The sequence below is a fragment of the Lampetra fluviatilis genome, chromosome 19, assembly GCF_964198595.1.
Source record: "Lampetra fluviatilis chromosome 19, kcLamFluv1.1, whole genome shotgun sequence".
NCBI classification, from domain to species: domain Eukaryota; kingdom Metazoa; phylum Chordata; class Hyperoartia; order Petromyzontiformes; family Petromyzontidae; genus Lampetra; species Lampetra fluviatilis.
This window is the reverse complement of record NC_136293.1, coordinates 5,303,905-5,315,001: the sequence shown is the minus strand read 5'-3', so window position 1 is coordinate 5,315,001 and position 11,097 is coordinate 5,303,905. Positions and strand designations below refer to the sequence as shown.

Sequence of the window (11,097 nt, the reverse complement as noted above, 5' to 3'; positions counted from 1 at the left end):
AAAACCCACATTTAATGGGCTTAGTTACAAATTACTAAACATGCAATATTCAATCAAATGTCAGTGGCACATGATGTTGGGTTATCTGGGTAGTAGCTCAACACGTGCCACCTGCAGAGCAAGCGATGTCATAATACGTCTGGCTCGTCAAACGAGGCAAATACTGAATGTACCGTACACAACACAATGACTACGCTACTCACCGCTAAACAGCGACATGTTCGCGTGCACAAGACCGCACTGCACTAATCTGACACCGTTAATACACAGCAGCGCACAAACAAAAAGACACAATACTGTACACGATTACCAATACTACTCGCGGACATCCCGACGTGCCCAACTCTGCCCCGTGGCTCCGACACACACACACACACACCTGGACATATGTGTGTATACACAGTCACCATGTACAGGCACGTCCCGTAGCTGTGTGCACAAAGTGCATTCATGCAGTGCACGTGTGTGTGTGCACAAGTGATGCCGACTGGTGCTGGACGTGTGCAAGCCCGCAGTGAGCTCCACAAAGGCAGCCAGCTGGTGGTGTTGGTGGTGCTGCTGCTGCGTGCAAGGCCTCCTTGTGTGGCGATGGTAGATTGAGGAGGAGGTAGGGCAGGAGCTCTTGGGTTGACACCATGCAGCCCTTGCAGGAGTGTTCGCCGTTACTTGTTCCTTGATGCTTTCGGGGACTCGGGCCCACGGCCTCGGTGCATTATACGTTCGACTTGGTCATTTCAAGAAGTTGACTTTTCCATCATACTGCAAACATGGAAGGCTGTAATACTGTGTTGTAATACTGTACTGTGGTTAAGATGGTGATCGCTGGATCAGTGTTGGACTGAGAATCTTAAGAGCGGACGCGAGTTTATGAAAACTACCGACTCACGAATCAACCCTTTAGCGAGAGTTAATTCACTTAAGCAAAACCGTGTTCACAGCATGTCCAACAGCGCGGGTGGATCGCGTGGGATCCAAATGGAAACAGACTTTTTAATCGCACGGTTGTCATATGTGCATCTCCGGGTCCTCGCCCGCCCCATCGGGAGACTGTCCGTTACCAAATATGACGGCAGTGGGGCCGTGGGGCTGGGACGTGACGAAAGGCGACACGACGGGCGAGCGAGTGGCGAGCGGCGACAGCGAGGGCGTCAGGCTGGGGGACATGGCGTGCGACGTGGAGAGTGGCTCATGCGTGATGGGCGAGCGCGGGATGGTAGTCCACGACATGACGGGACGCGGCGCCACGGCGCGGGTGCCCGGCGGCACCACGCTGGTGATGAGCGGCGGCGGGAGGACGTGCGGCTTGTGCTGGACGCGCGCTCGCAGCGCGGACGACTTTTGCTGGCTGTGCAGCGACTCGTCCTTCAGGCGCCCGATCTCCGCAAACACCCCGGCCAGCGGCTGGAAGCGAGGGCTCCAGTTCAACAGGTAGTCCCAGTCGTAGCTCCCTCGCAGCTCCTCCTCGGAGGCCACGATGGAAGTGAGCGCCCCCTCCACCGGAGGTCGGCCGTCTTCGCTGGAGCCTCTCGAGACTCGGCTAGCCGCGCCGGCCTCCCGGCCTCCCCCGTGATTCGCCGCCCGCTCGGCCTGCTGCAGCGTCTGCAGAATGAAGTTGCGGATCGAGTCCGATCGGCGGCCCGAGTCGCACTCGTCCGCCACGCTGGCCAGCGGGGAGCGCAATCCGGACACCTCGTTCGCTCCCAGACCGCCGCCGCGCATCTCGGAAGAGAGATGCGTGACGTGCGAAATGTCGGACAGGTGGTCGGTGTCGTGCTGGATACCGGAATCCGGGCCTCGTAGAGTCGAATGGGCCCCCGCCGGGCCGTGGTAGCCGTGCGGCCCACGTGCCGGGTTCTCCGTGATCATGCGGATCTCGTCGTCCGCCGCGGCATCTCCCTCCGCGGAGCCGCGTCCGCTGGAGTGGGAGTGGGCCGAGTGGTCGGGGAAGTCGGGCCCCATGAGAGCGGGCCCCACGGCCGAGTAATGGGGCAGCACCGTGCGGTACATGTCTGCGGGCTCCACCAGCTGCATGTCCATCTGCGACGGGCGGCCGCTGCCACCGGTCTTGCCGCCGCCTTTTCCAGACTGCCTCTTGCGTCGGATCAGGACGACGAGCAGCACAATGAGAACCACGGCAAAGACCCCGAATCCCACGGCCAGGCCGACAGCCAGAAAGATGCTTGAGCCTTCTCTTTCAATCCCGATGGCGGTGTGCGTCACGTCCATCACCGCGACAGCAATTGATATTCGAGACTCGGGTAGTGGGCTCTTTGCTAGAATTTTCAGAAAAACTTCCCTGGCATCACGTCTAAATCGACGTTGGTGTAGGCCAGTCCGACTGTTAACTTTTAAATAAATGTGTCCAGTTGTTTCATTGACCCCGAAATACACAGAGGGGTATTTTAGATAATAGAGCACGATTCCATCCAAGCCTCCATCTTTATCTGTGGCACTGACCACGCCCACGCTCTCTCCTGCCTGCGCGTTCTCCAGGACGGTGAACTGGTACGTGGCCTCCGTGAACGTGGGCTCGAACTCATCGACGCCGGTTACATGCACGATCACACCGACGGTGGCGGACAGCCCGCCCAGGTCCTCCGCTCGTACCGCGAGCGCGTAGCGTGAGACGCTCTCTCTGTCGAGAGCCACGCGCGTGCGCAGCTCGCCCGTGACGGGGTCCAGCGCGAACACTCCCGCCCCCTCGCTCGCCACGCTCCCCGCGGAGCGGTTGAGCGTGGAGTAGGAGAGCGCTCCGTAGGGGCCCGTGTCCCAGTCCACGGCCCGCAACACGGCCACCAGGCTGCCCGCGGGCTCATTCTCCAGCACGCTGGCGTACAGCCGCTCCGCGGGGAAGAAGGGGGCGTTGTCGTTGACGTCCTCGACGTTGATGGAGACGACAGCGATGCCCGCGTGCGCGCCGTCCCAGGCCAGCACGGTGAGATTGTGCTGCTCCTGCTGCTCGCGATCCAACGGCCGCAAAAGGGAGATGGCGCCCGAGGACTCGCCGATCCCAAACAGGCTGCGCTCGTTTCCCGAGCTGATGCTGTAGTGGATGCCGCCGCTCAACTGCGAGTCGGGGTCAGTGGCCGCCACTCGGACAACGCCGGTGCCCAGCGCCAGATCCTCGTTGACGCTCGCGTGGTACTCCAGGACGCTGAACACGGGCGGGTTATCGTTCGCGTCGGTGACGCGCACGATCACATTGACGGTCGCGTTGCCGTGGGCGCCCGTGCCGTCGAATGCCACAATAGTCAGGTTGTAAAATGCTTTGGTCTCAAAGTCAAGTCGACCCAGCAGCAGGAGGCTTCCCGTCACGTCGGGGGCTGCCGTGGGCGACGTTTGCCGAGTGTCAACGGCAAAGATCCCTCCCTCGTCCCCGGCCACGATGCTGTACGCAACGCCCTCGCCGTCGCGCGACGCCGTTTCTGCGGTGAGCGTGGTGAGCACCGTGCCGCTGGGGGTGTCCTCGCTCACCGACAGGCCGTGGGCCTGGGCCACGTGCACACGCAGCAGGGGGGGAGACACGGGGCCTCGCGAGAGCTCGACGAACACCGGAACGGAGGCGGTGAGCGGGGGACTCCCCCCATCTCGTGCCTCCACCACCAACCAGGCCAACCCGTCACTCGAGTTCACCTGCAGGGGACCCGTCACCACCACCGAGCCTGCACCACGGACACACACAAAGATCCCTCTAGAGCCTCGCAGACTGTTGGGGCAAGCTCTGCTAGCGACCGCCTACGAAGGCCAACGCAGCACTTGAGGGGGTGGGTGGCCAGCACCATGCCCAGCCTTCTTCGAAAACCCAGCGCTGATTTTTACACACCACAGCAGTGACTCATTTACGTCTGAGTCGACCCAGGGGAGACCCTGGACTGGTTCAGATAACCATTACTGGTGTTGGCCGTGAGCGCGAATCGAACCCACGTCACTAGGTTCCTATTACAGTACGCTAATCACGACACCACTCCCTGCCATAAAGGCAAAGACATATGCACCCGTGCACATAACAACAATAACCATCATTCACCACTAAGTGGCGCTTGTGCCAAGCTAGGTGGACCTTGAGGCGACGTGAAGTGTCGAAGGCTTGCTGGCAGGAGGTCACAGGACAGACCCAGTTGACTGGCAGATGCATCATCTGTGCTGCCCACTGTGCTAACTTTCTGTGTTTTAGCCATCTGGCGCTCCACCCATTGTTGTGAGCATCACTCCTCTGTAGCGTCCTTCACAAGCATCCTGCTTAGAGGCCAATAGTAACACCGCTGGTACCAGTCATCGGCAAGTCCAATCAGCTCCACATCCTGTTTTACCGCATCAGTCCATCTCTTCTCTAGCCCGTGTAACGCACGTTTAGCTCCCTCTATCCAACCATACAGAAGCAGCTCGGGCATGCAGCGGCTGGGCATGTGGGTTACACGACACAGCCAACGCAGCCTCACCTCACAAAATCCACTCTGGTTAAACTCAGGATGGATTGTAGGCAGGCCAGCCTGAACATTTTAAAATGCCGCAGATTAATCCTTCATCGGGGGTCCACGTTTTCCAAGCATCGAGAAGGCAGGCCCTAACTGTGGAACTTTGTATGGAGCGACAGACTATTGAATCTAAATGTTTCGAGCCGGTACGTGACGGGTTTTTTCCATCATTTGCACAAAGTGTTGGATGTGAGTGCTGTCTCTTTGCCCATGCCGGGTCCAGCCCGGAGCGGCGCTGGTTTTGGCCGGAGCTACGCACCGTCGAGCTGGTGGACGGAGAACCCGGCTGTGCTGGACGACGCCACGCGGTACGACACTCGGCCGTTTTCCTCCGCGTCCGGGTCGAGCGCCACCACCCTCGCGACGGCCGTGCCCACGGGGCTGTCCGCCACCACGGAGGCCTGCACGGCACGGGCAACGCACAGCGCCGGGGTGAGCTCCGCCATCAGAACACGGCCGCGGCACGCCGCCAGCCCCGATAAGTCACGCGGGTGCTCACCCGGTAGTGCGGTTGGTCGAACGCGGGCGCGTTGTCGTTGACGTCGGTGACGTGCAGGGTGAGGTTGCCCACGGCGGCGTGCCGCCCGTCCCACGCCAGCACCGACACCGTGTGCCGGGCCGCCCGCTCCCGGTCCAGCGCTCGCGACAGCAGCAGCGAGCCCTGCCAGCGCACCAGTCCGAAGGGCCCGCCGGGCCCCCCGCCCTCCGCCACGTGGGGCCTGTTCGACGCCACGCCGCCGGCTCCCGCCGCGAAGCTGTACTCCAGGGCCGGGTACGAGTCCACGTCGTTGGCCGTCACCAGGGTGACCAGAGAGCCGGGCTCCATGTCTGCACGCGGCACAGGGGTCAATCGGCGTGTCGCAAGCGTCGCCGCCGATGCCGGAGCTAATGCTGCGGCCGTTTCCCCTTCTGGAGGCCCGTGGCTGGGAGCCTCTTCGCTATTTTTTGGTAATAATTTTCAGAATGAGTGGGGCAAGACCCCGGTTCTGCTGTGAAATTATTTTTATCTTCCAGATTTTGCCACGGGGCAGTTAAGATGACTTCCTGCTCAGATGAGCATTGAGTCGGTGCTCATCTCCTGTTTACCATCCAGGGGCGAGTCTATCCATAGGACAACCATTGTTGACTTCCTCACAAAGTGGATACTAATTTTATCGACCCTCGGGGGATGATGGGCTGAGTCAACCCTAGACCTGGATTTGAACTCGCGACCTTCCGATTGCGAGCCGCTCGCTCTAGCGCTGAGCAACCGTGGCCTGGAAAGGCACAACAGAAAAATATATTCCAAGCAGAGCGCGACGTCACAAAGTAAATAAACACTTTTCGCGTGATTTTTTTTTTCGTGCAGAGATTTATAACCAAAGTGTCTACCATCGCCTCGCAACCCCCAAAGGCTGCCAGGCCGGGGCACTCGGAGGCTCTGACCTTCACGCAGGCTGAGCGTGGGGGGCCGCGGGATGGTGGGCGTGTTGTCGTTGGTGTCCACCACGAACACGGAGAGCGTTGTGGAGCCCGTGAGGGGTGGGCTGCCCTGATCCACCGCCAACACCACCACCCTGAGCCCGAGCGCACCAACAGCAGCACACGCAGGAGCAACCAACAACCGACCAGCCGCGTCGGGGATTAAGTCTACTACACATTTAATCTCATCCAGACAGGTGACAACAACACAAAAAGACAAAGATCCCCCGTATAGCCTTAACAGACTGTAGGGGCAAGTGCTGTTAGCGAGCACCTATAAAGGCCGGCACGGCACACGAGGGGGTGGGTGGCCAGCACCACGCCCAGCCGCCTTTGTCTCCCTAGCGGTGATGTTTACACATCGCACCAGGTACTCATTTGAGGCTGAGTCGACCTAGGGGAGGCCCAGGACCGGTTCAGATAATCGTCACTGGTGTTTGCCGTGAGCGGGAATCTAACCCGGGTCGCCAGGTTCGTAGCGCAGCGCGCTAACCGCTACACCACCGCTCCCCATTCACACACTCACTCCGTCACACTCTGCCCCACAAACTCACTCACTCCCCCAATCACCCACCCTATCGCTCGTATATCACTTCTGCTACTGCTGCTACCATGATGACTGTTCCCATAAACTTTGCTCACTGATTCCTTCACCCATGTTGACAACTCTAGCAGACTGTCCTGTCTCATCCATCACACTGCAGGTCCCCTCACTTCTCTCTCTGCTTCTCGCCTTGCACCGCTCCACTTTCAAGTCCCCTTACACCACCACCAGCGCTCTTGCTAAGCTTTTATAATAATAATAATAATAACCATGCTCAAGTTAGGAAACGCGTGAGCTCTTATCTATTACAACTTTGGTATATAGTGCTGTTTGTTGCTGGCCACTATTCACTGATGCACAGCAATTGAACAGCAGCGACCGAGACGGCAGCCCAGATACAATAACCACCAGGGGCACGGCTTCACTTCTCATACGCACGACGCCGCCTCCTGCAAGCCATTACCCAAGGCGTTCTGTTCGTCCGGACACACGTGCACGATCGGGCCGGTGGACAGGTGGACACTATAGTAATAGGTTTTTACCCTTTCAACTGGTACAAAAAACTGACACCTTTATACAAGGCATCATGTTTGTAATAACCACAACACAAGCAGTCAATACGCCTTTTGGCGTCATCTGGTCCAACACCAATGGAGACTAGGCTCTAAGAAAAGCTGTCTCGGGTGTGGACCAATCAACTTCAAGGACAGTGCATATCATTATCATCATCAGAGTTGTTTATTTTTGTTTGCATTTTGACTGCTTGTGTTGTGGTTATTGCAAACATGATGCCTTGTATAAAGGTGTCAGATTTTGTACCAGTTGAAAGGGTAAAAACCTATTACAATATTTTGCCACTAGTAAAGGAGGTCTCATAGTGTAAACGTGGACACTACTCAGACCTGTAGAAATCGGTGATCTCGTGGTCCAGGATGGTGTTCGTGCTGATGTTCCCATGGCGATTGATCTGGAAGATGCTGGCGTGCTCGCCGGATGGGATGGAGTAGACGAGTTCCCGGCTGGAACCATCGTCTCGATCCTTGGCCAGCACCTGCCATCGCACACAGGGAGGCACCTCGCTCCGGCACCCGGACGCGCGCACGTACCGTGCGAGCGAGCGCACCTCTTAGCGCGCGACGCGATCGACCGGCTCACCGTGGCGATGTCGGTGCCGTAGCTGCTCTGCTCGCGCACGAAGGCCACGTAGCGGTCGTGCTGGAACACCGGCTCGTGGTCGTTGACGTCGGTCAGCGTCACCTCCAGCACGGCGAACGCCTGGGGCCCTCGACCCCCTCCTGCCTCGGCCTTGGCCGACACCACCGCCCGGAGGCGCGGGGAGGCCTCGTAGTCCAGAGCGGCCGCGTCCTGAACGTGCACCGCCCCTGCACCGGCGCGCGCGCGACCGTCGCGATCAGGAGCGCACCACGCTTAGACCGGAACGAGACCCTTTGTGATGCTGCTGCTGCTGATGCGCTCGCATGTGGCCCATCGGCACAGATAACAGAAACTCACAACGCATTCTTCAATAACACTCTGAGCCTCTGAGGCAAAACGAGTAACACAGTGAACTGAGGCCGGCAAACACAACGTTCATAAAAGTAAATCTGCTCCACCCAACCAAAAGTTGCGCGGACTTTTAACAGGATGAAGTCAAGGGTCACGGTGGTTACCCCTTGACCAGGCTGGCTCGGAGCCGGCTCGGAGCCCTCGGCCTGCACCCACCTGTGTTGCTGTCAATGTAGAAAATGTTTTGGTTGTTGACGATGCTGTAGATGATGCGGCCACTGGATCCATCCTGATACACAGCCTCCACTGTGGCGACGACGGTGCCTGTCACGCCACACCGCTCGTGTTACAATCCCTATCAGACCACACCACTGTGCAGCAATCCCAAAGGCTACACCGCCGGTGTTTAGAATCCCTGCCTGACAGGCCACACGACTCATGCTACAATCCCATCTGCGAAGGCAAACTCCACACGGCAAAGGCCCCCGAGTGAGGATTGCCGCTGGGGTGCGTGGTGGGCATCTGCACCTCTGGGCGCGTGCTCCGGCAGCGTCGCCGCGTACAGCTGGCGGGAGAAGCGGAGCGCGGCTTGCGCCGAGTTTTGCCGCGTCAGCAGCAGCAACGCGGACGCGGAGTGGGGCGGGCTGCCCTGGTCCGTCGCCGTGACGACGATTGGGTCCCAGGAGGCCGGCCCGCCCCCCCAGCCCGGCCGGGTCCGCAGCTCGCCGGTGCGGCTGTCCACGGTGACGCGCGGGTCCTGGACGCGGTAGAGCACGGCCGCGTTGGGCCCGTAGTCCGCGTCCCGGGCCTGCAGCCGCCCCAGCACCTCCCCGTCCACCGAGGCCGCCGGCACGGCCACCTCCAGCAGCTCCTGGCGAGGTCACGCGGCGCACGACGCGCGTCAGCGCAATTCGAGGACGGCGTCACCGCGCCATTGTGTCGTGTCGATCCCAGAGGGATGGTGGGCCGAGCCAATCCCCGACCAGGATTGAGCTCGTAACATTCTGATTACGGGCCGCTCGCTCTAGCGCCGAGCGGCTCGGCGGCCGAGTTGAGCTCTCTGGCGAGTAGCGACGAGCCGCGGAATAAACCGAGCCGAACGGAGCGCAGGAGGTGCGGCGGGACGCGCGCACCTGCAGGAATACGGGCGCGTTGTCGTTGACGTCCTGCACGGTCACGGTGACGGCCACAGAGGCGCTGCGCGGGTGGCCGGGGCTCGAGTCCGACGCGACCACGAAGAAGCGGTACGAGTCCCTGGCCTCGCGGTCCAGGGGCGAGCGCGTGCGCACCGTCCCCGAGCGCTCGTCCACCCAGAAGGCCCCGCCGGCGGAGCCCTCCAGCCAGTACACCAGCGCCGCGTTGGCGCCCCGGTCCGGGTCGCCGGCCGCCGCCCGCAGCACGGAGGTGCCCGGGGGCGCGTCCTCCGGCAAGGAGGCCCGGTAGGCGGGCTGCGGGAAGGCGGGCGCATGGTCGTTCTCGTCCGTCACCGACACGGAGACGTCGATGGCGTGCGAGCGCGCCGGCTCCCCCTGGTCCCGCGCCTCCAGCCGCAGCTCGTAGGAGGGGACGGCCTCGCGGTCCAGCGGCCGCGCGGTCGACAGCAGGCCCGTGTCCGCGTGCACGAGGAAGGCCCCGCGCGGGTCGCCACCTGCGGAGAGGCCGCGGGAAGGAAGGGAGGGCTCGACGCGGACACCGGGAGGCGTGTGCGCGTACGGCGCGGGTGGCGCGCGCTCCCGCCGGACACCCCAGCGTGCATCTCTTTTTTTTTTTTTTACGATCAGTGGAAACAAGAAGATGCTCGGTGTATTCGGCACGTACCCACGATGTGGAACGTGACTCGCCCGTTCTCCCCGGCGTCAGGGTCCCACGCCGACAGCGGCAGCAGCGGTCCCGGCTCGCGGTTCTCGGGAACCTGCAGCTGCATCCCGGCAAGGTGCGGGCCGAAGCGCGGCGCGTGGTCGTTCTCGTCCAGCACGGCGACGCGCACCACCGTGACGGCCCAGCGTGCCGGCCGGCCCCCGTCCCGCACCAACACTGCCGAGAGATGACGCGCACGCACGCCCCGTGAAGCCGGTGGCGATCGAATGGGGGGCATGTTGGGTGTTGCCCCCGACCCCCTCCCCCTCAAGACCCTGAATATTGGTATCTTGTTGATATTTTCGACGTAGATAGAAAAATTATAAAAATACTTAAAAATCACGACGTTTCGATCGCAACACGAGCAATCGTCTTCAGGTGATACAATACAGCAGGCAGACTGCTGAGGCAGGAAGAAATATGCACGATGAATATTAGATTTGTTTATTCACATGGGGCCCAGTTTAAAGAGCTCGCTGTCGACGCGGCGCCACGCGCGGGACCGTCACGAGGGCGACGCGACGCACCGGGGACGTCGTAGTCGCCCCGCTCCTCCCGGTCCAGGCTCCTCGTCGTGCTCATCTGCCCCGACGAACGGTCGATGCGGAAGCAGCCGCCGGCCACCCCCTCCGGGATCTCAAACTCCAGCGCTCCGTTCGCCCCTGGACGGACACGTCGCTCGGGCGTCATCAAAAGCTTCACTCCTTTCCTCTTCCACACGCGTCACGGTCTCGCACGGAACAGCAACCTGCGATGACTTTCCGTAGCGAACCATCGTGAAGGACGCATCGCGCCATCCGTACCTGTGTCTGGGTCTGTGGCCTGCAGCCGAGTCACGGGGGTGTTGGGGGGCGCGTTTTCCCGCACGCTGGCCGCCTGCTCGTGCTGCGGGAAGCGCGGCGGTTCGTCGTTGGCGTCGCGCAGGGCGACCGTGACGACCTGGCTGCTGCTGCGTGGGGGGCGCCCCCCGTCACGAGCGTCGACCGTGATCGTGTACTCGGCTCTCCGCTCGCGATCCAGCGGCCGCGCCACGGAGAGCAGGCCTGCACGCGCGGGCAGGCGCACGGGGTAAGCGGAGGAAGTGGAGGGGTGCCCGTCACGTGTATACAAGACTCCCACAGTGTGGGTAAACCTTTCAGGGAGGGCTCAGGCTACAGCATGGATACAGTGCAGGAGACATTTCAAATGTGCACTACGGTGACAAAACGTGCTTGATACGCAACGTGAAACCAATGCCTCACTAACACAAAACAC

At 60.9% G+C, this 11,097-nt stretch overlaps 1 protein-coding gene across 1 annotated transcript in view; it reads right to left on the bottom strand.

The window, feature by feature from the left end:
• The window catches only part of DCHS1 (dachsous cadherin-related 1), a 43,104-nt gene continuing 32,007 nt past the window's right edge, over window positions 1–11,097 (bottom strand). The window contains exons 12-23 of the mRNA XM_078864857.1: window positions 10,647–10,886; window positions 10,371–10,505; window positions 9,805–10,020; window positions 9,120–9,634; window positions 8,515–8,857; window positions 8,203–8,310; window positions 7,636–7,862; window positions 7,383–7,531; window positions 5,901–6,031; window positions 4,975–5,303; window positions 4,735–4,876; window positions 1–3,662 (exon numbers count right to left, since the gene is read on the bottom strand). Of these exons, the coding sequence (XP_078720983.1) occupies window positions 1,006–3,662; window positions 4,735–4,876; window positions 4,975–5,303; window positions 5,901–6,031; window positions 7,383–7,531; window positions 7,636–7,862; window positions 8,203–8,310; window positions 8,515–8,857; window positions 9,120–9,634; window positions 9,805–10,020; window positions 10,371–10,505; window positions 10,647–10,886 (5,192 nt within the window). The 3' untranslated portion in view covers window positions 1–1,005. The remainder of the gene's footprint in view (window positions 3,663–4,734; window positions 4,877–4,974; window positions 5,304–5,900; window positions 6,032–7,382; window positions 7,532–7,635; window positions 7,863–8,202; window positions 8,311–8,514; window positions 8,858–9,119; window positions 9,635–9,804; window positions 10,021–10,370; window positions 10,506–10,646; window positions 10,887–11,097) is intronic.